Source organism: Pristiophorus japonicus, chromosome 9 (assembly GCF_044704955.1).
Source record: "Pristiophorus japonicus isolate sPriJap1 chromosome 9, sPriJap1.hap1, whole genome shotgun sequence".
In the NCBI taxonomy this organism is placed as follows: domain Eukaryota; kingdom Metazoa; phylum Chordata; class Chondrichthyes; family Pristiophoridae; genus Pristiophorus; species Pristiophorus japonicus.
Window position 1 is genome coordinate 63,411,773 of NC_091985.1, and position 27,510 is coordinate 63,439,282.

Below are 27,510 nucleotides of genomic sequence, written 5' to 3' on the forward strand. Positions count from 1 at the left end.
AGATCAACTGATTCTGCCAATAGGCTTTTCAGAGGTGAGCACTTCTCATCAATAGTGCTCATATCACTCCAAGTGCATCTGTGCTACGATGGAGGGGGTTGAGCAATTTTTTCTCCATAAGAAGCAACTCAGGGGTCCAGATTAAATTGGGAATCGGGCAGGATTCAGCCTACCTGTAGCTGTAGTTGATGTATCATTGCTTTAGATTCAAGTTGCTTTCTCAACAGTGTTCTTACATTAAACTCCAAAAATATTTAATATTTCCAAACAAAATTCACATGAATGGGGATTTTTACAAATTTAATAATCAATGAAACATGCCATTTTCTTAGTTTATTGTCTTTAAGGCTGGGGATTCAACTCAATGACTATTGTTTCTTTGTGTGTATACAAATCTGCAATTTGGTAACCTTAAATAATACATGACAAAAATTAAGAAGGTTTCATCTTTGGCAGGACAGCAGTTAAAGAACTGTTCACAAAGCATACTTCCTTTTATAAGAAATAAACCCCACATCTCAAAACATTCTGTGCCAATCTTCCGCCATCATTTAAGAATTCAAAGATTCTTAATGTTACTGTACTGTCTAGGTATATCTATCACAGACTCCGTTACTTATCGTGCAAATATCAAAATAAATAATTACAACACAATATTCAAATAAACTGTAATATTGAGAAATGGTGGCCACTAGCCTGCAGTGCTACAAATTTGAATACACAGATAATCTTCAATAAATTAAAAGAAAAGACCAACGTAAATCGGTTTTGTTGAATTCTTTGGCTCATTTGACAAGTTGATTCAGTGTTTTGTTAGCATCCAACTAAAATACCTTTTAATAATTCATTCAGATCATGTTTTTACCATGCTTTATATATAGGTACTGAACCAACATAACAAAAATAACTTTGACATTTCCTTTTTCTTTTTTTTACAAAAAATCTTTATAAATATTTTAAAAATGTGTACAAAGCATTTCTAAGGAGGACCAGAGCTGGACACTACACAAATCAGAGAGTTTAAAGCAAAAGACACTGTACCATTTAGTTCATAAGTGACATTTTCTTCTTGTGAAGTCAGTTTATAAGGCCTCACTGATCTAATGGTGTACTTTGTGCTCTTCACTTATGCACGGAAGCTTACTGTTGTATGTGCAAGACAAAAATAATAAAAGTCTGCAAAATGGGAATGCAATCATAATTTCTTAGATTTGAATCTAACGGATCACAATATGGACATCCACACTGTGCTTTCTAATTAGGTCTTTAAGACCTAAAGCAGCCTTCCTTAAATAATCATACTTAGTGGTATTAAAAATGGAAAATGAATAATGAAGTGAGCTTTCACTTCAGTATCAACAGTTCCAGTTTTAAATTTTGATTTAAGTGGGAATGTTGCTCATCAACTATTCAAAAATTAACTTATTGGCACTCGATTCTCAAAAAGTCTTACATAAAATGAAAGACAAAGAATCAGAAAACAACACTTATACATTAAAGTGTGAATAAAAACATGAATTACTACCACAAACTGAAAAGCACTCTTGAAATTGAAGAGTACATTTTACATGAAATTAGAGCTTTCAAAAAAAAAACTCAATAAAATTAAATATCTCCTCTTGACGACTTTTAAACAAAAGACTTAATGTGCACCTTGTGCCACCATAATTATTTTCAAAATACAACCTACAATGGACCTTCCTAAGCTCAAACTAGTACGCTTCAAAATAAATCTATTTCCCAGTTTCTACTGCATTCATCCTCTTTCCAGGAACACTAACTGCCTGTTCTCAGTACTGAGTAACATGCTACTTTCCCCATCTTTATCCCTATAAGTTGTCAACACAGCTGACAATCCTGTCATTTCCGTTCCTTCATGGTCACATTATCAGCATTCCAGTATGCTATTCACTGCTGCTTCTAAGATGGAGTCTGTTTCTCTGATGCCTTCATTATGATCTGGGATACATTTTTCTATATAGTTCTCCACAGGAGCTAAGGCTGAAAAATGAGGCGTTTCAACTTCAGGTGAGCTATTTTTGATGACTGCATTGTCAGAAGGTTTCTGAGCTTGTTGTAGATCCAAAATACTATTGATTGCACTCTCCAAATGTTCATGGAGTGATGTGTCACATTGTGCTTCTTTTGTATCTTTAGTCTGCACACTTGTAAACTCTTGCTGTTGAGAATTTTTAGCACTTTTGTCTTGTGACTGGTCATGCCAAGCCAACTGTGTGTCACCCTCATTATGTTCCAATTTAATGGGATTATTAATTTGATTAATAACAGGGTCCTGTCCTTCCTTCATTAGACCTTCTACAGTGACTTTATCACAAAAATTACTGTGCTTTTCCTCAACATCAGACCTACTTTCTTCTCTTTCACATGCTTGGACAGTTCCAACAACAGGTTCACAAATGTTAGTGCTTTGAGCCTCTACGTATCCAGACGTGGGACCAGTAATAATTCTATCACCTTGGTTTCCAGTATCTGACGGCTCTTGAGTTTCTGAAGATTTACTTTGTGTTCCATAAGCTGTCCCCGGCTTGATTGTTAGTTTGAGCCCTTTGCTGCTGCTGTAGGATTTAGAAGTGCATGGACTGTTAGTGGGAGAGTTTGTGGCTGCCTTGACCCCGCTTGCCACAGAAGAAACTATATGAACCAATCTGGAAGATTCACTTTTCTGGCTGATAGTAGCATTCGCTGGTGTAGACCTCCTGCTGCTACTGCCTGAAGACTTGTGTGGGATCATATCTGTAGTTAGTGGTTGTGTTTCAGCTTCAGGTTTTACAGAAACAGTAGAGGAGCAACAGAAGTTTGCCAAATAGCCATCTAAATAAAAGGAAAATAATAAAGTGATGTAGATTACTGCAGTATACTGTACAATTAAATTGTCACTGGGTGGTAATGAACAAAATATTCAACCTACACCTATAAATAGAGCCCTTTAGATTGTTGAATAAAAATTAAAAAGTGTGTGACTTCTATTTATAGTAGTAAATCAGCTAATCTTCAGAATAGCGTGGTTGGCAGCCTCTGGGAATGGCCCTACATTCTTTTTCAAACTTTTTTTAAAAAGAGACTGTCTTAGTCTATGTAATCAATTGGTCTACAATCGATTGTGTAGCCTACGCTGGCTTTTTAAATTTTAACTACTACCCTTATCGCCATTGTAATCCTAGATGTCAAGAACACACTGATGTTCTTAGTGCCTGGCAATGTTGGAGTACAAATGACAGGAAGTATCTCATACGATGATATATTCTGTCATTTATGCTTAGTATGACTATGTTTTCCTATGTTAGGGTGGACATATTCTATGTACTCTGTCACTCCTGGTAAGAAATCCAGAAGTGGCGGGGGAGCACAGGGATCCAGCATACCAATTTCTCATCCCCCTCTGCTGGAATATGATCAACTTTTTAATTTTTCATTAAATTGATCTGCCCAATAAATCTGTATCTTGTTTAATAAATAAAATACAATATTCTAACAAATATATAAAACAGGTTAACTAGGGTGCCTAGTGAAAAATGCACTGTTCTATTTATCAAGTCATCTTAACCATATGCCCATTAATGGCTATTAATGTTACAGGTTGAACCTATCTTATCCGATACTCCTTTAACTGGCAACATCCCTTGTCCGGCATCATTCCCGGCGAGGGGTCGCAACCTGGGACTGAGTGCTCCTCTTCTCCCCGCTGCCTCCAGTGTTCCCTCCTTGATCGGGTCGGCGCGCTTTGTCCTGGGGCTGGCTGGCTGCTCTTATCCCCGCTCCCTCCAGTGTTCCCTTCTCGGTCGGGTCGTGGCGGATGACACTAAGTTGGGTGGCAGTGTGAGCTGTGAGGAGGATGCTATTAGGCTGCAGAGTGACTTGGATAGGTTAGGTGAGTGGACAAATGCATGGCAGATGAAGTATAATGTGGATAAATGTGAGGTTATCCACTTTGGTGGTAAAAACAGAGAGACAGACTATTATCTGAATGGTGACAGATTAGGAAAAGGGAAGGTGCAACGGGACCTGGGTGTCATGGTACATCAGTCATTGAAGGTTAGCATGCAGGTACAGCAGGCGGTTAAGAAAGCAAATGGCATGTTGGCCTTCATAGCGAGGGGATTTGAATACAGGGGCAGGGAGGTGTTGCTACAGTTGTACAGGGCCTTGGTGAGGCCACACCTGGAGTATTGTGTACAGTTTTGGTCTCCTAACTTGAGGAAGGACATTCTTGCTATTGAGGGAATGCAGCGAAGATTCACCAGACTGATTCCCGGGATGGCGGGACTGACCTATCAAGAAAGACTGGATCAACTGGGCTTGTATTCACTGGAGTTCAGAAGAATGAGAGGGGACCTCATAGAAACGTTTAAAATTCTGACGGGTTTAGACAGGTTAGATGCAGGAAGAATGTTCCCAATGTTGGGGAAGTCCAGAACCAGGGGTCACAGTCTGAGGATAAGGGGCAAGCCATTTAGGACCGAGATGAGGAGAAACTTCTTCACCCAGAGAGTGGTGAACCTGTGGAATTCTCTACCACAGAAAGTAGTTGAGGCCAATTCACTAAATATATTCAAAAGGGAGTTAGATGAAGTCCTTACTACTCGGGGGATCAAGGGTTATGGCGAGAAAGCAGGAAGGGGGTACTGAAGTTTCATGTTCAGCCATGAACTCATTGAATGGCGGTGCAGGCTAGAAGGGCTGAATGGCCTGCTCCTGCACCTATTTTCTATGTTTCTATGTTTCTATGTTGTCAGCAGTACCCGGTAAGTTTTTAATGTAATTGTTCATTTTGTCAATATCAGTTTTTAAATTACTTTTTTTATTTCTTTAAAAACTGATATTGATGATTAGGCATGTTTTGTAGTTGAGAGGACAAAGTCGGCTGAAGTATTGCAGGCTCTCTGAACTAATGCTTAAAACAATGAAGATCGCTCATCTAAAACAAACTCTCAAGATCAGACATTGGACTTTACATCAGTTGGAAGTATTTATACACCACTGTAAACACTGCCAGTCTTTCTCGGCTGACCTGTAGCCTACGGCGACACTTCACTGATGTTCCCCACAAGTAGACATTGACCCCGCTACTCTGAGAATTGGTGTCTTCGCCCGAAATGAACCATTACATTAAAAACTTACTGGGTACTGCTGACAACGCTACGGTTGGCGCGACCTCCCGTCGTCCGGCAAAACCTCTTATTTGGCACAGGCCAGGTCCCGAGGGTGCCGGATAAGAGAGGTTCAACCCGTATTACAATTTGAATATCCTGGTCTACATTGTTATGTATAAGTTCCCGTCCCCCAACCACCACAGGACCTTCATTATGACTTCCTACCAGCTTACTTTCTCCTATAGCTGATGAGGATAATATGCTCAGCCTCTTCTCAGTAATTTTCTATAAAAAAAGGACGTGTTAGGGCCTTGAGAGAATTTTACAAATTGAGCACTCTAGGATCTGTGAGCTTGTGGCAAAATTTTAACTTTTTATTGTTAATCTTGACAGAATTGAGTACGTTAAAATACATTTTTATTTCACAGATCACTGTACGAACATCTAGCGATCAAGATTGCCACAATACTCACCAGAATCCTCCAAGAAAAAGCGCTTGTCCTGGATAAGGGATACTTTCTCATCCTGATTGAACACTCGGTCAATCATCACCATTTCAGCAGAGGGATTTATTCGCTAAAGCCAAACAAATAACGATTACTGTAATTTTGCAAGAATATGCTCACCTACATTTTTATTTATTAGCATACTAAAAAGTATATCTTCTGTAAGAATACATTTATCTCAATGCTGATCATCATGTCATTTTAATTTTCCTTTAATTCCCATACACTCTGTAGCTTACACTCACGTGGTTGTACATACATATATATCAACTTTCTGAACTCTCAAATGCCTCCTGCGGCACCTTTTCCCTTAGGACAACATGCGATGTAGACTACTCACTAGATACTTTGACATTATAATTGTGCTTACCATTGCATCTTCCAATAATAGTCTTCTATATTTGCTGAGCATCATTTGAGTGCGTTTTAGCAATTGCACTGAGACAGCTTCAAATTCATTATCCACTGGTTAAAAAAAAATGAATACAATTAGTATCGAATGTCAATTCTAAAGCACTATATATCTTTTTAAATAACCAAATAATGATTGTCTTTTTGTCTTTCAAAATTATTGTTACAAGCAACTCTCGAATGTTGGTTTTACTTCTGTGCAGCTAAGATTCGCTAGTGCGGATCACCCTGATACAGATCATTAATGGGTGGGTCATTTCTAATCTCTCCTTCATGTATGCACAGAGAATTTCTGCAGTGTCACATGCCGATCTGAGATGTCATCCAGATATGGTGATACATAAAAACTTAACACTGCTAATGGTTCAAAAAGAGGCGGTAACAGGGCGGTAAGGTTTTACTCAATGGGGGCAGGCGGAGGGCGCGACTCATGCGCAATTGTCCCTGGGCCGGCAGCCCCACGGGGGAAATTGCTAGTGGCTAGGTGACCCGACCAAACACCTCCTTGGTGGCCCAGTAGACTCCACGGAGGCCTCACAGCATCCCTCCCCTTTAAGTGAAGGGGAGGGAAGTTTTGCCGCATTAGCATCGCGTTGACATCATCACTGCCACCGCTAAACTCCCACAGAATCTTGCAGGAGTCGGTAGCGGCGCTGCAGCAGGTCGAAAAATCGTTCCCGTCCTAACCGGAGTTCCAAACACCCCGAATTTCTCCCCTTTCGACTTCCACATAATTAAAAGTGTCCATTGCAGCATGAGTGAAATGTCTAATGTCAAGACATAGGTACTACTCCATAAATCACTGACTGAAGGCCATAGTGAACTTCTATCACAATTCAGGATTCTTTGACCAAGTTGTTTTTTTTTAAAAGGCATAGCATATTCACAGAAGTTTTTTTTTAAAAGCTGAAACTATAGGTATAGCACATCTTAGGATTTGAGACTATGCCGCCATGGGAGGACATAGAAACATAGAAAATAGGTGCAGGAGTAGGCCAGTCGCCCCTTCGAGCTTGCACCACCATTCAATGAGATCATGGCTGATCATTCCTTCAGTACCCCTTTCCTGCTTTCCATACCCCTTGATCCCTTTAGCCGTAAGGGCCATATCTAACTCCCTCTTGAATATATCCAATGAACTGGCATCAACAACTCTGCGGCAGGGAATTCCACAAGTTAACAACTCTCTGAGTGAAGAAGTTTCTCCTCATCTCAGTCCTAACCGGGCTATAATTACCCGTTTTTTTCTCTCCCTCCTTTTTTAAAAAGCGGTGTTACATTAAGACTGTGTCCCCTGGTTCTGGACTTCCCCAACATCGGGAGCATTCTTCCCGCACCTAACCTATCCAGTCCCATCAGAATTATATATGTTTCTATGAGATCCCCTCTCATCCTTCTAAACTCCAGTGTATAAAGGCCCAGTTGATCCAGTCTCTCTTCATATGTCAGTCTAGCCATCCCTGGAATCAGTCTGGTGAACCTTCGCTGCACTCTCTCAATAGCAAGAACGTCCTTCCTCAGATTAGGAGACCAAAACTGAACACAATATTCCAGGTGAGGCCTCACCAAGGGCCTGTACAACTGTAGTAAGACTTCCCTGCTCCTATACTCAAATCCCCTAGCTATGAAGGCCAACATACTATTTGCCTTCTTCACCGCCTGCTGTACCTGCATGCCAACTTTCAATGACTGATGAACCATGACACCCAAGTCTCATTGCACTTTCCCTTTCCTAATCTACCACCATTCAGATAATATTCTGCCTTCGTGTTTTTGCCCCCAAAATAGATAAGCTCACATTTATCCACATTATACTGCATCTGCATCTACCATGCATTTGCCCACTCGCCTAACCTGTCTAAGTCACCCTGCAGCCTCTTGGCGTCCTCCTCACAGCTCACACTGCCACCCAGTTTAGTGTCATCTGCAAACTTGGGAGATATTACACTCACTTCCATCATCTAAATCATTAATGTATATTGTAAAGAGCTGGGTTCCAGCACTGAGCCCTGCGGCACTCCACTAGTCACTGCCTGCCATTCTGAAAAGGACCCATTTATCCCAACTCTCTGCTTCCTGTCTGCCAACCAGTTCTCTATCCACGTCAGTACATTACCCCCAATACCAGGTGCTTTGATTTTGCACACCAATCTCTTGTGTGGGACCTTGTCAAAAGCCTTTTGAAAGTCCAAATACACATCTGGTTCTCCCTTGTCCACTCTACTAGTTACATCCTCAAAAAATTCCAGAAGATTTGTCAAGCATGATTTCCCGTTCATAAATTCATGCTGACTTGGACCAATCCCGTCACTGCTTTCCAAATGCGCTGCTATTTCATCCTTAATGATTGATTCCAACATTTTCCCCACTACTGATGTCAGGCTAACCGGGCTATAATTACCCGTTTTTTTCTCTCCCTCCTTTTTTAAAAAGCGGTGTTACATTAGTTATCCTCCAGTCCATAGGAACGATAGACTGTTGGAAAATGATCACCAATGCATCCACTATTTCTAGGGCCACTTCCTTAAGTACTCTGGGATGTAGACTATCAGGCCCCGGGGATTTATCGGTCTTCAATCCCATCAATTTCCCTAACACAATTTCCTGCTAGATCCTCGGTCCCCTAGTACATCCAGAAAGTTATTTGTGTCTTCCGTCATGAAGACAGAACCAAAGTATTTGTTCAATTGGTCTGTCATTTCTTTGTTCCCCATTATAAATCCACCCGAATCTGACTGCAAGGGACCTACGTTTGTCTTCACTAATCTTTTTCTCTACACATATCTATAGAAGCTTTTGCAGTCAGTTTTTATGTTCCCGGCAAGTTTCCTCTCGTACTCTATTTTCCCCCTCTTAATTAAACACTTGGTCCTTCTCTGCTGAATTCTAAATTTCTCCCTGTCCTCTTTGCTGATTTTTCTGGCTAATTTATATGCCTCTTCCTTGGATTTAACACTATCCTTAATTTCCTTTGTTAGCCACGGTTGAGCCACCTTCCCAGTTTTATTTTTATTCCAGACAGGGATGTACAATTGTTGTAGTTCATCCATATGATCTTTAAAGATTTGCCATTGCCTATCCACCGTCAACCCTTTAAGTATCATTTGCCAGTCTAATCTAGCCAATTCGTGCCTCATACCGTCAAAGTTACCTTTCCTTAAGTTCAAGACCTTAGTTTCCGAATTAACTGTGTCACTCTCCATCTTAATAAAGAATTCTACCATGTTATGGTCACTCTTCTCCAAGGGGCCTCGCACAAGATTGCTAATTAGTCCCTTCTCATTACACATCACCCAGTCTAGGATGGCCAGCTCTCTGATTGGTTCCTCGACATATTGGTCTAGAAAACCATTCCTAATACACTCCAGGAAATCCTCCTCCACCGCATTGCTACCAGTTAGGTTAGCCCAATCAATATGTAGATTAAAATCGCCCATGATTACTGCCGTACCTTTATTGCACACATTCCTTATTTCTTGTTTGATGCTGTCCCCAACCTCACTACTACTATTTAGTGGCCTGTACACAACTCCCACAAGCGTTTTCTGCCCTTTGGTATTCTGCAGCTCCACCTATACTGATTCCACATCATCCAAGCCAATGTCCTTCCTTACAATTGCATTAATTTCCTCTTTAACCAGCAATGCCACCCGGCCTCCTTTTCCTTTCTGTACTATTCTTCCTAAATGCTGAATACCCTTGGATGTTGAGTTCCCAGCCTTGGTCACCCTGGAGCCATGTCCCTTTGATGCCAATCACATCATATCCGTTAACTGCTATCTGCGCAGTTAATTCGTCCACCTTATTCCGAATACTCCTCGCATTGAGGCACAGAGCCTTCAGGCTTGCCCCTTTAGAATTTTGCTGTAATGTGGCCCTTTTTGTTTTTTGCCTTGGGTTTCTCTGCCCTCCACTTTTACTATTCTCCTTTCTATCTTTTGCTTCTGCCTCCATTTTATTTCCCTCTGTCTCCCTGCATAGGTTCCCATTCCCCTGTAATATTAGTTTAACTCCTCCCCAACAGCACTAGTAAACACTCCCCCCTAGGACATTGGTTCCGGTCCTGCCCAGGTGCAGACCGTCCAGTTTGTACTGGTCCCACCTCCCCAGAACTGGTTCCAATGCCCCAGGAATTTGAATCCCTCCCTGCTGCATCACTGCTCAAGCCACGTATTCATCTGAGCTATCCTGCGATTCCTACTCTGACTAGCATGTGGCACTGGTAGCAATCCTGAGATTACTACTTTTGAGGTCCTACTTTTAAATTTAACTCCAGCTCCCTAAATTTGTCTCATAGGACCTCATCCCGTTTTGTACCTATATCGTTGATACCCATATGCACCATGACTACTGGCTGTTCACCCTCTCTTTTCAGAATGTCCTGCACCCGCTCCGAGACATCCTTGACCCTTGCACCAGGGAGGCAACATACCATCCTGGAGTCTCGGTTGCGAAAGCAGAAACGCCTATCTATTCCCCTTACAATTGAATCCCCTATCACTAGCGCTCTCCCACTATTTTTCCTGCCCTCCTGTGCAGCAGAGCCAGCCACGTTGCCATGAACTTGGCTGCTGCTGCTCTCCCCTGATGAGTCATCCCCCTCAACAGTACTCAAAGCGGTGTATCTGTTTTGCAGGGGGATGACCGCAGGGGATCCCTGCACTATCTTCCTTGCACTGCTCTTCCTGTTGGTCTTCCATTCCCTATCTGGCTGTGGACCCTTTCCCTGCAGTAAGACCAACTCGCTAAACTTGCTATTCACGTCATTCTCAGCATCGTGAATGCTCCAGAGTGAATCCACCCGCAGCTCCCTGAGTTCCCACATAGTACAGGAGGAGCATAACACGTGTCCGAGTTCCCCTGCCATGACTTAACCCTGAGATTAACCTGATTGGGCAACAACAATGTTAAAATGTTACTTACTGATAAAGAAAAGAAAAAGAAAAACTACTTACCAATCACCAGCCAATCACTTACCCCCTTGGCTGTGACATCACCTTTCGATTTCTTTCTACTTCTTTTTTGCCTCCCTGCTGCAGCTGCACCGGTAGCCCTCACCAACGAACTCCCGCCTGCACGAACTCTCCGGACTCCTCGCTCATGGGCCTTTATAGGCCTCTGGCTCCTCGATCTCCCGCCTCACCAACGAACTCCCGCCTCCACGAACTCCCCGGACTCCTCACTCACAGGCCTTTATAGGCCTCTGGCTCCTCGATCTCCTCCCTCACCAACGAACTCCCGCCTCCACGAACTCCCCGCTATTGGCCTTTATAGGCCTCTGGCTCCTCGATCTCCCGCCTCACTAACGAACTCCCGCCTCCACGAACGGACCTAGGTATAAATATGCTAAAAATGCTATTATTGAGCTAAACATCGTTCTCAAGGGGTTAAATTCAAAAGCAATAGTGATGGCAAATATCGATTAAATTTTAGATGGGATGCCTGAACCAGTGTGCTGCAGAGAATGAAAGATAGCTCAACATTCCATTGGTCATTCATACTCACTACTGACTACTGCTACAACCTTGCTTCATTTGAACTCAGCAGGAGTCATTGCCAATTTAGGCTGGTGGATTTTGCTCTGTGGTGGGGTGTTGGGGGGGGGGGGGGGGGGCAGGCACTAATAGTTATGTCAGGCTTTTTAAAAACACAGAGAGCTGTGAAAGTTGGAGGCAGTCAGGCAACAGAGGACTGAAAGAAGGATCATAGCATCATAGGGCCCAAGTTTCCACATGATTTGCGCCTGATTTTTAGGAGCAACTGGTGGAGAACGGACTATCTTAGAAATCGCAATTCTGCACATTTTTTTTTCTGCAGTTCTAGTCAGGTAGAACAGTTCCACTTTGGAACAGAATTTTTTCTACAAAAGGGGGCGTGTCCGGCCACTGACGCCTGATTTGAAAGTTTCCACAGTGAAAACGTACTCCAAACTAACTTAGAATGGAGCAAGTGAAGATTTTTGTAGAACTGAAAAAACCTGTTCTACACATTAAAAAAATCAGGCGCAGGTTACAAATTAGGCGTCCAGAATGAGGTGGGGGGGAGGGGGGGGGGGAAAGGGAAGTCATTAAATTCTACAATAAATCCTTATTTCTACTTCTACAAATATTATACAAATAAATCCAACCTGAATAAACATTTATAAGCAAAGAAAAGATTAAATAAACCATCTTCCTACCTGTGTGAAAGTGCTTCAGCCAGGGAGAATGCTGCAGCAAGCCTCACAAAATGAGTCAGACGTTCCCGAACGTGGGGGGGGGGGGGGTGTGAGGAAGCCGTTCCAGACGGCCGGCCGGCGGGAGGGGACCAAACGCCGGGGGGGGGGGGGGGGCGGGGGGGGGAGGAAGCCGTTCCAGACGGCGGGAGGGAGAGAACCGACCGCCGACCGAACGCCGGGGGGGGGGGAGGAAGCAGTTCCAGACGGCGGGCGGGAGGGAACCGACCGCCGACCGAACGCGGGGGGTGGGGGGGGGGGGGGGGGGGGGGGGGGGTGGGGGGTGGAAGCCGTTCCAGACGGCGGGAGGGAGGGAACCGACCGAACGCGGGGGGGGGGGGGGGGGGTGGGGTGGGGTGGGGGGGAGGACGCAGTTCCAGACGGCGGGCGGGAGGGAACCGACCGCCGACCGAACGCGGGGGGGGGGGGGGGGAGGAGGAAGCCGTTCCAGACGGCGGGGAGGGACCCAACCGACCGACCGAACGCAGGGGGGGATAAACCGTTCCAGACGGCGGGCGGGCAAGCGACCGAACGCGGGGGGGGGGGGGGGGGAGAGCCGTTCCGGGCGGGTGAGCGGGGGGAGGGGGGGAGTGCGGGCCCGACCGACCGAACGCAGCGTGTGTGGGGGGGGGGGGGGGGGAGGAAGCCGTTCCTGACGGCAGGAGGGAAGGCTGCAGGAAGCGTCAGAAATTGAGGAGCCATTTCCCGACGGCAAAAGGGGGAGGTCGTCCCTGCAGCCTTCTCAGTGCTGATGTGCTGATGGTAATGTGCTTTTATTAAAAAATGTTCAAAAACTAAACAGCTACAAAGAACTACAAAAATGGCCGAGTGCCAATGTTTCCTTCACATTGCGCGTGCGCGAACGCTCCAACGCGCACGCGCAGGGTTGCCGGCAGGAAAAAAACTAATTTAAATAGTACCCGCCCCCTCCCACTTACAAAATCGGCGCGAGTGTAGGCTCCGGCCCCCTGGGCGCCGTGCCAAACAGACAAGGAGCTGCAGAACGCTCCAGAATCGCCCCTCGGAGGGGCGCCCGTTTTTTATCGTGTGGAAACTTGGGCCCATAGAATGGTTACAGCACAGAAGACAGCTATTTGGCCCATCGAGCCCGTGCTGACTCTCAGCAGGTCCCACTCTTCCGCCCTTGCCCCGCAGCCCTGCAATTTTTTTCCTTCAGATACTTATCCAACTCCCTTTTGAAAGATAAGAATGAGTCTGCCTCCACCACTCTTTTAGGCGATGCATGCCAGATCTTAACCACTCGCTGCGTTAAAAAGTATTTTCTTATGTTGCCTTTGGTTCTTTTGCTGTGTTCCCTGGTTCTTGACCCTTCTGTGAATGGGAACAGTTTCTCTCTATCTACTCTGTCCAGACCCTTCATGATTTTGAACACCTCTATCAAATCTCCTCTCAATCTTTGCTGCTCAAAGAAGAACAATCCCAACGTCTATCAACGTAACTGAAGTCCCTCATTCCTGGAATCATTCTCGTAAATCTTTTCTGCATCTTCTCCAAGGCCTTCACATCCTTCCTGAAGTGTGATGCCCAGAATTGGACACAGTATTCCAGTTGGGGCCAAACCAGTGTTTTATACAGGTTCATCATAATTTCCACTTTTCTACTCTGTACCTCTATTTGTGAAACATCGGAACCCGTAAGTCTTTCTAACCGCTTTCTCAACCTACCCTGCCACCTTCAACGAGTCACTCCTCCAGCCCCGACTCCCCGATCCTCCCCACCCCAACCCCCCGATTTTCCTCTGACCCCCTGACCAACGCTCCCAGCCTCCACTAGACTCCCCACTTCATTCTCTCTGCGGCCTTGTGCCGGAGGCCTACCAGCCCGCAGCCAGCCAGCCTCTCCTTTTGGCTGGGAGCAGGAAACAGGTTTGAAATGCAAATCAGGCCCTGCCGTTAAATTCAGCAGGGCCTGTGGGAAACCCGTTCTCCCGGGTTTCCTGACCCCTTTCTAGCCTCCCTGCATCCAACTCGCCTCCATATTAAAATTCAAGCCAATGAATTCAATCAGAATTGTTGTCTGTACGTTCACCTTATAGAAAATAAAGCAATTTAATGATTTGTATCAAGTCCCTTCTCACCAACTGTTCGGTTGATCTGCCTTCAGAGATGCAAAACATGTATGAAAGACATGAGTATCTAGTCCAGATCACATTCTATTGTTACATCCCTAGTTTACGCTACTGTACAAGTAGATATAGGGCAGTGTGAGTCAACACCCATAAAGGTAAGATGCTCAAACCATTTAAGGGAGTGATTGACATCACTGAACCCGAGAAGGATTCTAAGAAACAGCTGAATTCTTAAAAGTAGTTAAGATGCTAAATGAGATAGCATTGATGTTGTTTTTCCATAGACAATGATACATCATCAGAGGCAGTCCCTCGGAATCGAGGAAGACTTGTTTCCACTCTAAACATGAGTTCTTAGGTGGCTGTACAGTCCAATGCGAGAACCAGAGTCTCTGTCACAGGTGGGACAGATAGTCCTTGAGGGAAAGGGTGGGTGGGACTGGTTTGCCGCACGCTCTTTCCGTTGCCTGCGCTTGATTTCTGCATGCTCTTGACGATGAGACTCGAGGAGCTCAGCGCCCTCCCGGATGCACTTTCTCCACTTAGGGTGTTCTTTGGCCAGGGACTCCCAGGTATCAGTGGGGATGTTGCACTTTATCAGGGAGGCTTTGAGGATGTCATTGTAAAGTTTCCGCTGCCCACCTTTGGCTCGTTTGCCGTGAAGCAGTTCCGAGTAGAGCACTTACTTTGGGAGTCCCGTGACAGGCACTTCATTAGGTTGTTTTGGCAATCAAAAAACACTTCATACACACTATGTTGTGAAATCTTTGATCCTTTTTGTCTAACAGAGGGAGATAAGAAATAGAGGCAGACAGTTTTCTGAAGTATTAAGCTATGAGACAGTTAGGCTCAGCAAAGACTGAGAATAACAGGTTAGAAATGCTGATGGACAGTTATAAGTCATCTTGTTGATGTCAAATGAAATGATCCACTGTTCTGGGGAATTTTGGCATATTTTTTAGTTTGTATTATTATGCAAAGTTAAGTTGTACTGACTGAATTAAGTGATTCCAATCATAACTACTATTCTGTATATTCACTTTATGTGAAATAAAGTAGTTGATAGATTTGTAATAAGCTTCACCTCACCAAGGGCTGGAAATTCATCAAAAACTGCTACCACCGGTTTTTCGGCGGTATTTGCGGATCTAGGTTTTTTTTGGCGCTAAAATACCGCTATGATTGAAGGCCGCTAGTTTAGTCAAACGTTGACCGGTGGTAGCGGTAACAGTTTTTTCAGCCTTACACGAATCGTTTTTTTTGGCGCCGAAAACAAACAGATCTTCTGCACATGCACAATTTTTCTTTTTCCGATATCCCCCCTTCCCCTTAGAGTGCGCATACGCAGAAGGTCCATTTGTTTGTCATCCACTTTTGAGAGAATTTTGAAAGGAGAAGATGCAGCAGGTTGAGCTCGCAAGGCCGAGGGCCAGAAAGTTTAGTTTGGATGCCCAAGAGGCACTTGTGGCAGACGTAGAAAGTAGATGGAGTGATCGAGGTAAATCTCCTACAGCCGTTGCAAGAAGTCCTCAGCAGACGACATCCAGCAATGTAGGAAGAGGTGGAATGACCTTTGCGCGTCCGCGAGAGTAATATTTTTATTCATGCACTTCTTGAGTACTTAAACTGTAAATCTGACACATGTTGCTGTAGGTAGGCTTAGTGTTGCACCTTATTTGCCATGAGTGATCTTTGCACATTATTAAGATGGCTTTCTGAGATCTTAAAAGATGTTTCTGCACTTCAATGTCTTCCTTTTGAACCATGTGCAGCTTAATGGGCCATTAAACAGAGGACTATATTAAATGCACAAATAAGCCTGCGCTATGTGACCAAACTCATGTCACCCTGCCCCTTCCCCTGCTTTAACCACTCGTCTGTTGTTTTCTATTTTGCAGGTGAGGAGTCACATACACCTCATGTGCTTTGATGGCTGTGTGTTTGTGCCACAAGAGCAGAAGGGCAATTTGGTTAACCATTGTTATTGTCATGTTTGCAGAAAAAGCTGGCTCACAATCGAAAAGAATAGTGACGGACAGGCGGTGGTCCAGCCAACACGTTGTCACTGACTGACGTGGAGGAACGCGTGGCAGCCCTGGTTGGTGCCCACAGAAGATCAACTACTCTTACGGGTGCTGATCCCATGACTGAAACGGAGGATAAGTCCTGCAAACTCCCCGGGCTGGATAGGGGTCATGTAATGTCATGTAGAGTCTGTGGACTCTGGTTCAAGTAATTTCATGTAGTGTCGCTCAACGACATATAATGCAGTAGTGGTGGTCCTTCAAATAAGCCTGCGCTATGTGACCAAACTCATGTCACCCTGCCCCCTCCCCTGCTGCTAATCACTCGTCTGTTGTTTTCTATTTTGCAGATGAGGAGTCGCATACACCTCATCGCCAGATGCAGCTTCCACCTCATTCCATCATACATGGGTCCAAGAGGAAGATGAGGATGAGGGGTGTCTAGAGGACCCATTGGAGGAACAACATGTATAATCTGTTGCGGGGGGAGGGCATTGTCAGTGGGGTGGTGCGGCCACATCTTCCTCGGAGGAAGCCACATTTCGAGGCAGCAGGACCAAGTGGTGTGCAGCAACATACCCAGAGGGTAGAACCCCATATGCCGTCTCTACGGAGGTTGAGTCGGCAAAGCTGGTCTGCTGAAAGACAGGCAGACGCAAACCTGGACACGGTGGGACTGTCAAGGGATAGCATCCTCCAGGCCATGGGTGGCATTTCCGACAACATCGCCTCACAATCTGAGAGATAAGCTGCGGACACATCTCACATGGTTGCTGCTGCAATCCGGGAAAACACCAAGGCTGTCAATGCCCTGCGGCAATTGACGGTCTCGACTTTGGCACTACAGCCCCCAGTGTCATACCACCCAGACCGACAGCAGCTGTGAGTGGGAAGGCGGAACAAGAGCCTTCCGACTCAGAAGCTGGGCCTTCCATACCCAGAGCTTCTCCAGTAGATCCACACATGGCGGCTACATCGTCTATCCCCCGACAACAGCAGCACTCTGTATGCCTTGCTGCACAACATCATGGTCCCAACACGGGTAGGGGTAGAACCAAGGGGGGGTTAAGACCAGGGACAGGGGAGGGGGGGGGGTGGGGGGGAGGTAAGAGGTGGCCGCATTTAAAAAGAAGTTTGGTGGGGGGGGGGGGGGGTTGTTGTGGTTGTTATGGTTATTTGATTAAAAACGTTAAAATAAAACATTTTCTTCAAATAATTTTTATTTAACTATCAAAATTAAAGTTTCAACAATGTTCAAATGTTTCAAAAATTTTACAATGTTTTATAAATCCTTTTGTTCAACTTAACCATTCTTGTGCAATGTCTCATTTTTAGAATAAGAGGGGCAATAGTCATCATGGTGGGATAGAGTGGGAAGACAAAGGTGAAACGTAACTTTCACTGTTCAAGCAAAGCGTTGATTTATAAGCTGCTGACGTTAAGACTTTTGCAGTGGCGAAAGCTCCACGAGGTGGGTGGTGGCATGGGTTCATCGCTCCTTCTCCCCCCTCAGGTGGTCCAGCAGTTCGCAGTGGCAATTCCTGTCCCCTCATGATGGCTAAGTTGTGTAGCATGCAACACATCACAATGAACTCAGCGACCTGCTGAGGGTGGTATTGAAGGCTGCCTCCAGAGTGGTCCAGGCATCGGAAGCGCTGCTTGAGCACTCCAATTATCTTTGACGATTTTGCGTCTGGCTACATGGCTGTTATTGTAGCGATGCTCTGCTTCTGTCTGAGGGTTTCGGAGGTGGGTCATGAACCAGGTGGCGAGACCGTAACCTTTGCTTCCCAGCTGTGGCCTCGTGGCTGACGCTCAAACAGGTCAGAGACAGTGCTTTCATACAAGATGAAAGCATCATGGATGCTCCCTGGAAACTGGACATTGACTGCCATGATACACTGCTTATGGTCGCAGACCATCTGTGCGTTCAGGGAGTGGAATCCCTTTCGGTTTCAGTAAACCTGGCTCCTGTGAAGGTGCTCGCAGGGCGATGTGCCTAGTCAATAGCACCCTGAACCTTGGGGAAGCCAGCAATTCATGCAAAACCCACAGCCCTCTCATTCTGTGCCTCCCTGGTCATTGGGAAGTTTATAAAGTCCATCCTGCGTGCGTACAGTGCAGTAGTCACCTCATGAATGCAGTGATGTTAAGCGTGCTGCGAGATGCAGCATATGTCCCCTGCTGATGTTTGAAAGAAGCCGGAGGCATAGAAGGCAAGTGCCGCAGTCACCTTCACTTCGACGGGCAGTGCAGTCCTGTTGGTGGTGGTGGGTTGCAGGTCTGCCTTTATGAGCTGGCATATCTCTGATACCACCTCTTTTAGAAAGCGCAGCCCTCTAATGCACTGTGCCTCAGACAGGTGCAGATATGAGCGTTGTTCCCTAAAAGCTTGTTGAGGTTAAGGCCTCCTTCCCATAAGTCTGTGAGCTCTTTTGATTATGCTCATAATGCTCTTGAATAAACCTTCTTCCAGCTCTATTTTGCATAGAAAAAGTAGCCAGCATTATTGGCAGAGATATTATAGGCCCCATTCTTTTAAATGTCCTCAAATATCCTCAAAGGTCCTCAAATGTGCTCAAATAGCCTTTAAAACGAACTATGAACTCACATAAAGCTCACTGTATAAAACGCAGCCTTCTCTCAAAATCCTTTTATGCACTGAACTTCTGCTCTGTTTTTATAAACGGGTGTGTCGTGGGTCCGAGCAGGTAAGACTTCAGTTTTCATGGCTGTTTTTTAGGCCAGCGGTAAAAATGGCGGTACTGACGAAATGAACGGCAGTGGTAATTTTGGGGCATTGCGCATCAATTGATGCAATAAAAACGGTGGAAAAAAAAGGATCGGCAGTATTTTTTTTTAAACTGATGAAGTTACTGCCGGCGGTATTTCAGCGGTAAATTATTATATACGCCGAAAAATGGCAGTATTTCGGCGGTAAATTATTTTATCTACGGTAAAATAACAGGAAATGGGCAGAAAGCTGATGAATTTCCAACCCCAAGCGTTCACTTGGTCTGCCTACAGGGGTATTAAAGAAGTACACATGTCGAAGACATGAATACTCAGTTCAGATCACACGGAGAAACGACTGTTACACCCCGAGGTTACACTATCGTAAAAATAGATATAGGATAGTGTGAGTGAACCCCCATACAAGTAAGAGCTCAGGATGTTTACGGGAGCAACTGATGCCACTGAATTTGAGAAGGTATCTAAAGCAGCCCCGAATTTGTAACAATGTCATTGAAGGTAATGGAGCAATAGTTCAGTATTATCCTCCTTTGAACTATCGACTGTCTTAGAGTTCTATCAATTGAGTCTTACAATGTCAGTGTGTTACAGAAGTGATCTCAATATCCTCATTTGTGTTGAGAAATAAAAAGTGTTGTCCTGCACTCGTCAGATCCTCAGTGACCAGCTTTTTGTGTAAGTCTTGCTGAACAATGTTCCCTGTAAGCTATGCTTTATTCTGCGTGGCCTGTTTCTTTTAATGATCGGTCCCTTTAAATTTCTGCACATGTGTGATATTTACAATGTAAAAGCCGGAGAGCGACCTGCACGGGACCTTTCAGATTGCTGCACAGCCGCACGTACCTTAATGGGAACAATGCTGCTGACACATAGCCAGTAACAAAACAGCAGTCTGTCACTATGATGCACATACAAGACATTGTGTGAACTGATAATGTAGCATTGGGACCAATGTTGTTCGGGCGCAACTTTGGCTCATGTTAGAAGGTACAGAATACCAGGTGCACCCTTAAAGCTGTCCTGCTACAAAGAGGGTGAAATGGCTAGAGCAAGGCAATAATGCAAAACTGTGCCATTCATTTATACAGCTTTTGATATGCTTCTGCAGAAAGATATGAAAAGACAGCTGATCTTCTAGGATGTCATCTACCAGTACAGCGCCACAGCAGCCTGGATGGTAATGGCTTCAAGAGTAAAAGATGTCTCACTTGAGAAATGAAGCTGGAACAGGTGAGGAAGAAATTTACTGGTCTCAGGAAATTTGTACAGTAAATACTGTTTATATTTTGTGTTATTTTACAACATTGCCATACAGAGTTGGCTAAAGTGGACTGGGAAAATAGTTTGAAGGGTAAGACGGTAGAAAAGCAGTGGCAGACATTTAAGGTGATATTTCATAATTCTCAACAAAGATATAATCCAGTGAGAAAGAAAGACTGGAAGAGAAGGGTCAACCATCCATGGCTAAATAAGGAAGTTAAGGATGGTAAAACTGAAAACAAAGGCATACAATATTGCGAAGATTAGTGGTAGGTTTGGGAAATTTTTAGAAATCGGCAAAGGACGACTAAAAAAATAATACAGAGAAGATAGATTGAGAGAGTAAACTAGCAAGAAATATAAAAACAGACAGTAAGAGCTTTTACAGGTATCTAGGGCCCAAGTTTCCACATGATTTGCGCCTGATTTTTAGGAGCAACTGGTGGAGAACGGACTATCACAATTCTCCACATTTTTTTTTCTGCAGTTCTAGTGAGGTAGAATAATTCTACTTTAGAACAGAATTTTTTCTTCAAAAGGGGGCGTGTCCGGCCACTGACGCCTGATTTCAAAGTTTCCACAGTGAAAACGTACTCCAAACTAAAGTAGAATGGAGCAAGTGAAGATTTTTGTAGAACTGAAAAAACCTGTTCTACACATTAAAAAATCAGGCGCAGGTTACAAATTAGGCATCCAGAACGAGGTGGGGGGGAGGGGGGGGGGAAGGGAAGTCATTAAATTCGACAATAAATCCTTATTTCTACTTCTACAAATATTATACAAATAAATCCAACCTGAATAAACATTTATAAGCAAAGAAAAGATTAAATAAACCATCTTCCTACCTGTGTGAAAGTGCTTCAGCCATCGTTCGAAGGAAACCGCCGTTTGTTGCCGCGCAGGGGAGGGAGGGGAAGGAGACAGCGGCTTGTTGCCGCGCAGGGGAGGGTGGGGAAGGAGACAGCGGCTTGTTGCCGTGGAGGGAGGGGAGGGGAGGGGAAGGAGACAGCGGCTTGTTGCCGCGCAGGGGAGGGAGGGGAAGGAGACAGCGGCTTGTTGCCGCGCAGGGGAGGGAGGGGAAGGAGACAGCGGCTCGTTGCCACGCAGGGGAGGGAGGGGAAGGAGACAGCGGCTTGTTGTCGTGGAGGGAGGGGAAGGAGACAGCGGCTTGTTGCCGTGCAGGGAGGGGAGGGAGGGGAAGGAGACAGCGGCTTGTTGCCGTGGAGGGAGGGGAGGGAGACAGCGGCTTGTTGCCGTGGAGGGAGGGGAGGGAGACAGCGGCTTGTTGCCGCGCAGAGGAGGGAGGGGAAGGAGACAGCGGCTTGTTGCTGTGGAGGGAGGGGAGGGAGGGGAAGGAGACAGTGAGAAGGGAAGCCTCAGTGCTGATGTCAATGTGATTTTATTAAAAAATGTTCAAAAATTAAACAGCTACAAAGAACTACAAAAATGGCCGAGTGCCAATGTTTTTTTCACACTGAGCATGCGCGAACGCTCCAACGCGCAGCGTTGCCGGCAGGAAAAAAACTAATTTAAATAGTACCCGCCCCCTCCCACTTACAAAATCGGCGCGAGTGTAGGCTCCGCCCCCCTGGGCGCCACGCCAAACAGACAAGGAGCCGCCGTTTTAGGCGTGAAAAACGAGCGCCCAGCTCGGAGGGGCGCCCGTTTTTTTATCCTGTGGAAACTTGTGCCCCTAAAAAGGAAGAGAGTAGCTAAAGTAAACGGTGGGCCCATTAGAGGATGAGACTGAGGAATTAATAATGGGAAACAGGGAAATGGCAGAGACTTTGAACAAATATTTTGTATCGGTCTTCATGACAGAAGACATTAAAAGCATTGCAATAATAATAGATAATCAAGGGGCTATACACAACTCAAGAGCAAGAAAGCAGCTCTACAGACATCTGAAGGCCGAGGGTCAACAAAAAACTCGCAACCTAAAGAACATACGGTTGGTGGAGAAAGTCCAGGAGATCCAGCTACTAGCCAACAACCACGACGTGCGTGGATTCCTTAACACAGTCGAGACCACCTACTGCCCAAGCACCCAAGGTCCTACCACACTGCTGGCCAAGAACGGAGAGGTGCTCATCAAGGACAGAGAGGCAGTCAGTGCCCACTGGAAGGAGCACTTCGAAAATCTCCTCAACCGAGACTCTGTCTTCGACTCCATTCCACAGATGCTACCCGCCACCATCTCAGCAGAAAGGTGACAAGTCCGATGGTGGTAACTACAGAGGAGTTTCCCTGCTGTCGGCCAAGGAAAGTCATCGCAAGAATCTTCCTCAATCGCCTTCTCCCTGTGGCTAAAGAGCTCCTCCCAGAGTCGCAATGTGGATTCCGCCCACTAAGGGGCACAATGGGCATGATCTTCACTACGCGGCAAATCCAAGAGAAATGCAGGGAACAGCACCAACCCTTGTACATGGCCTTCTTTGATGACACAAAGGCCTTCGACACCGTCAACCATGAGAGATTAAGGAGCATCCTCCTCAAATTCGGCTGCCCTCAAAACTTTGTCACCACCCTCCACCTGCTTCCTGATGACATTCAAGCCGTGATCCTGATCAACGGATCCACCACAGACTCATTCCACGTTCGGACCGGGGTCAAGCAAGGCTGTATCATCGCACCAACGCTCTTCTCGATCTTCCTTGCTGCAATGCTCTATCTCACTCTCAGCAAGTTCCCCGCTGAAGTGGAGCTAATCTACAGAACAGACAGGAAACTGTTCAACCTCTGTCGCCTCCAGTCCAGAGCCAAGGTCGTCCCATCCTCAGTCATTGAATTACAATACGAAGACGATGCAAATGAGAACATGGACCTTACAATAAACATCCGTAAGACAAAGGTCCTCTACCAACCTGACCCCGCCACCCAGTAGATAGGGAGGGGGGAACTTAAAACAATCACTATCACTAGAGAAAAAGTACTCTGCAAAATAATGGAACTAAAGGTGGACGTCCCCTGGACCTGATGGCCTGCATCCTAGGGGCTTAAAAGAGGTGGTTGCAGAAATAGTGGATGCATTGGTTGTAATCTACCAAAATTCCCTGGTAGAGGGAGAGGTCCCAGCGGATTGGAAAACCGTAAATGTAATGCCCCTATTCAAGAAGGGAGTGAGACAGAAAGCAGAAAACTATAGACCAGTTAGCCTAACATCCGTCATTGGGAAAATGCTGGAGTCCATTATTCAGGAAGTAGTAGCAGGACATTTAGAAAATCACAATACAATCAAGCAGAGTCAGCATGGTTTTATGAAAGGGAAATCATGTTTGACAAATTTGCTGGAGTTCTTTTGAGGATGTAACGAGCAGGGTGGATAAAGGGAAATCAGTAGATGTGTATTTGGATTTCCAGAAGACATTCGATAAGGTGCCACTTAAAAGGTTACTGCACAAGATAAGAGCTCACAGGGGTTGGGGTTAATATATTAGCATGGAGAGAGGATTGACTAACTAACAAAAAACAGGGAGTTGGGATAAATGGGTCATTTTCAGTTGGCAAACTGTAACTAGTGGGGTGCCACAGGAATCAATCAGTGCGGGGGCCTCAACTATTTACAATCTATATTATTGACATGGATGAAGGGACCACGTGTAATGTAGCCAAATTTGCTGATCATACAAAGATAGAATCATAGAAAATTATAGAAATTTACAGCACAGAAGGAGGCCATTTCGGCAGATCGTGTCCGCGCCGGCCAACCAAGAGCTATCCAGCCTAATCCCACTTTCCAGCTCTTTGTCGATAGCCCTGTAGGTTACGGCACTTTAAGTGCACATCCAAGTACTTTTTAAATGTGGTGAGGGTTTCTGCCTCTACCACCCTTTCAGGCAGTGAGTTCCAGACCACCACCACCCTCTGGATGAAGAAATTTCCCCTCATAGCTCCTCTAAACCTCCCCCCAATTACTTTAAATCTATGCCCCCTGGATGTTCATCCCTCTGCCAAGGGAAACAGGTCTTTCCTATCCACTCGATCCAGGCCCCTCATAATTTTACACACCTCAATCAGGTCTCCCATTAGTCTCCTGTAATTACTCAGTCTATCCCTTTCTCCTTTCTTAAACAAAGGTACAGCATTTACAGTCCTCCAGTCCTCTGGCACCACACCTGTAGCCAGAGAGGATTGGAACATGATGGTCAGAACCTCTGCTGTTTCCTCTTTTGCTTCTTTTATCAACCTGGAATACATTTCATCCAGGCCTGGGGATTTATCCACTTTCAAAGCTGCTAAGCTCCTTAATACTTCCTCTCACTAAGTTTTTCTTGTCTAATATTTCACACTCCTCCTCCTTCATTGCAAAGTTTGCATCGCCCCTGTCTTTTGTGAAAACGGATGCAAAGTATTCATTAAGAATCATACCCACGTCTTCTGACTCCACACACAGATTTTCTATATGGTCTCTAATAGGCCCCACTCTTTCTCTAGTTGTCCTCTTGCTCTTAATGTATTTATAAAACATCTTTGGGTTTTCCCTGATTTTAATTGCCAACATTCTTTCATGCTCTCTCTTTACTTTCCTGATAATCTTTTTTTTAAATTGTGCCCATGCACTTCTTATACTCCTCTAGAGTTTCTGCAGTGTTGAGTTCTCGGTATCTGTCATAAACTTCCCTTTTTTTCTTTACCTTATCCTGTATGTCCCTTGGCACCCTTGGGGCTCTAGATTTATTTGCCCATCCCTTTTTTTTTTAAAAAGGGAACATACTTGCTTTGTACCCTCAGTATCTCCTCCTTGAATGTCTCTCACTGCTCTGACACTGATTTACCATTAAGTAGCCGTTTCCAGTCCACTTTGGACAAATCCCTTCTCAGCTCAGTAAAATTGGCTTTATTCCTGGTCCCCCTTTGTCCTTTTCCATAATGACCCTAAATCCGACTGAATTATGATCACTAGCACAAATATGCTATCCCACTGATACCCCTTCCACCTACCCCTCTTCCTTCCCCAAAACCAAGTCCAGAACTGCCCCCCTCTCTTGTTGGGCTTGTTGCTATTGGCTAAGAAGTTCTTCTGAATGCATTTTAGGAATTCCGCATCCTCTGTACCATTCACACTACCTTTTTCCCAGTTAATATTGGGGTAGTTGAAATCCCCCACTTTTACAGCTCTATAGTTTTTGTACGTCGCAGCAATTTGCCCACATATTTGTTCTTCTATCTTCCTCTGACTGCTTGGGGGTCTATAGTACACTCCCAGTAGTGTGATCGCCCCTTTTTTGTTCTTTAATTCAACACATATGGCCTTGTTTGATGAACCCTCTAACATATCATCCCTTCTCACAGCTTTAATTGTTTCTTTAATCAATACTGCGACCCCTCCCACCCCCCTCCTTTTTTACCCCTCTCTCTATCCCGTCAGAAAACCCGGTAACCAGGAATATTGAGCTGCCATACCTGCCCTTCTTTTAGCCATGTCTCAGTAAGTTATAATATCGTACTCCCAAGTATCAATCTGTGCTCTCAGCTCATCTGCCTTATTTCCTATACACCATGCATTGAAGTATATACCATTTAGTATTGACAAACTCCCCTGTTGTTTATTTTCCAGCCCTTATTTCCTGTATCTTCCAAATTCATGTTCTACTTCTACTTCTCTGCTGCCCAATTCCAGCTTTGCTTCTATCCCCACTGAATCTATTCTCCGGTTCCCATCCCCCTGCCAAGCTAGTTTAAACTCTCCCCAACAGCACCAGCAAAAACCTCCCACGAGGATACTGATCCCAGCTCTGTTGAGGTGCAACCTGTCCAGCTTGTACTAGTTCCACCTCCCCCAGAAAGGGTCCCAATGCCTCAGGAATCTAAAGCCCTCCTGTCTGCACCAACTCTCCAGCCACTCATTCATCTTCTCTATCCTCCTATTTCTGTACTCACTAGCATGTGGTACCAGCAGTAATCCAGAGATGACTACCTTTGCGGTCTTGCTTTTTAATCTCTCTCCTAGCTCCCTAAACTCTGCCTGCAGGATCTCATCCCTCTTTCTACCTATGTCATTGGTACCAATATGGACCACAACCTCTGGCTGTTCACCCCCCCCCCCCCCCCCCCCAGAGTGTCTTGCAGCCGCTCGGTGTCATCCTTGACCCTGGCACAAGGGAGGCAACATACCATCCTGGAGTCAAGTCTAAGGCTGCAGAAACGCCGATCTGCTCCCGACTATTGAATCCCCTACTACTATTGCTCTTCCATTCTTCTTCCTCCACCCCCCCATACCCCCCGTGCAGCTGAGCTACCTGTGGTGCCATGGACTTGGCTCTGGCTGCACTTCCCAGAGGCACCATCGCCTTCACCAGTACTCAGAACAGAATATTGGTTGGAGAACGAGATGGACTTGGGGACTCCTGTACTACCTGCCTAGTACTCCTCTTCTGTCTGGTGGTCACCCACTTCCTCTCTGCCTGCACACTCTTAAGCTGCAGGGTGACCACCTCTAGAAGTGTGCTATCCACAAAATTCTCAGTCTCGCGGATGCACCGCATTGACTCCAGCCACCGCTCAAGCTCCGAAATGCGGAGCTCAAGTTGATGCAGCTGGAGACACTTCCTGCACACATGGTCGTTAAGGCTACGCGAAGTGTCCAGGACTTCCCACATGGCACAGGATGTGTACTCCACGGGACTGAGCTGCTCTGCCATACCTTTAGTTAATAGATTGGGAAAGCAAGTTGTGAAGAGGAATCAAAGAATCTGCAATGGGATATAGGTAACTTAAGTGAGTGGGCAAAAATGTGGTTGATGGGAGTATAATGTGGGAAAATGTGAGGTTACCTACTTTGGTAGGAAGAATAAAAAAGCAAATTATTATTTCAATAGAGACTCCAAAATGCTGCTGTATAGAGGGATTTGGTGGTCCTTGTACATGAAACACAAAAAGCTAGCTTGCAGATTCAGCAAGTAAATAGGAAGCCAAATAGAATGTTGGCCTTTATTGCAAGGGGGATGGAGTATAAAAGTAGGGAAGTCTTATATACAACTGTACAGGGTGTTGGTGAGACCACACCTAGAGAACTGCGAACAGTTTTGGTCTTATTTAAGGAGAGATATAATTGCAGTGGAGGCAGTTCAGAGCAGGTTCACTCGGTTGATTCCGGAGATGAAGGGGTTGTCTTAAGAAGAAAGTTTGAGCAGGTTGAGCC

General features: G+C 45.3%; 1 protein-coding gene across 6 annotated transcripts in view; it reads right to left on the minus strand.

Moving 5' to 3' along the window:
* Positions 1–287: 287 nt before the first annotated feature.
* Positions 288–27,510, minus strand: part of bicral (BICRA like chromatin remodeling complex associated protein) — a 110,594-nt gene continuing 83,371 nt past the window's right edge. For 5 of the 6 annotated variants that reach the window (XM_070889389.1, XM_070889388.1, XM_070889393.1 and 2 more), the window contains 3 exons: positions 5,988–6,082; positions 5,585–5,687; positions 288–2,832 (listed from right to left, as the gene is read on the minus strand). In XM_070889389.1, the coding sequence (XP_070745490.1) occupies positions 1,889–2,832; positions 5,585–5,687; positions 5,988–6,082 (1,142 nt within the window). In that variant the 3' untranslated portion in view covers positions 288–1,888. Of the gene's footprint in view, positions 2,833–5,336; positions 5,397–5,584; positions 5,688–5,987; positions 6,083–27,510 lie in introns of all 6 variants that reach the window. The other variant, XM_070889391.1, reaches the window with a different exon arrangement.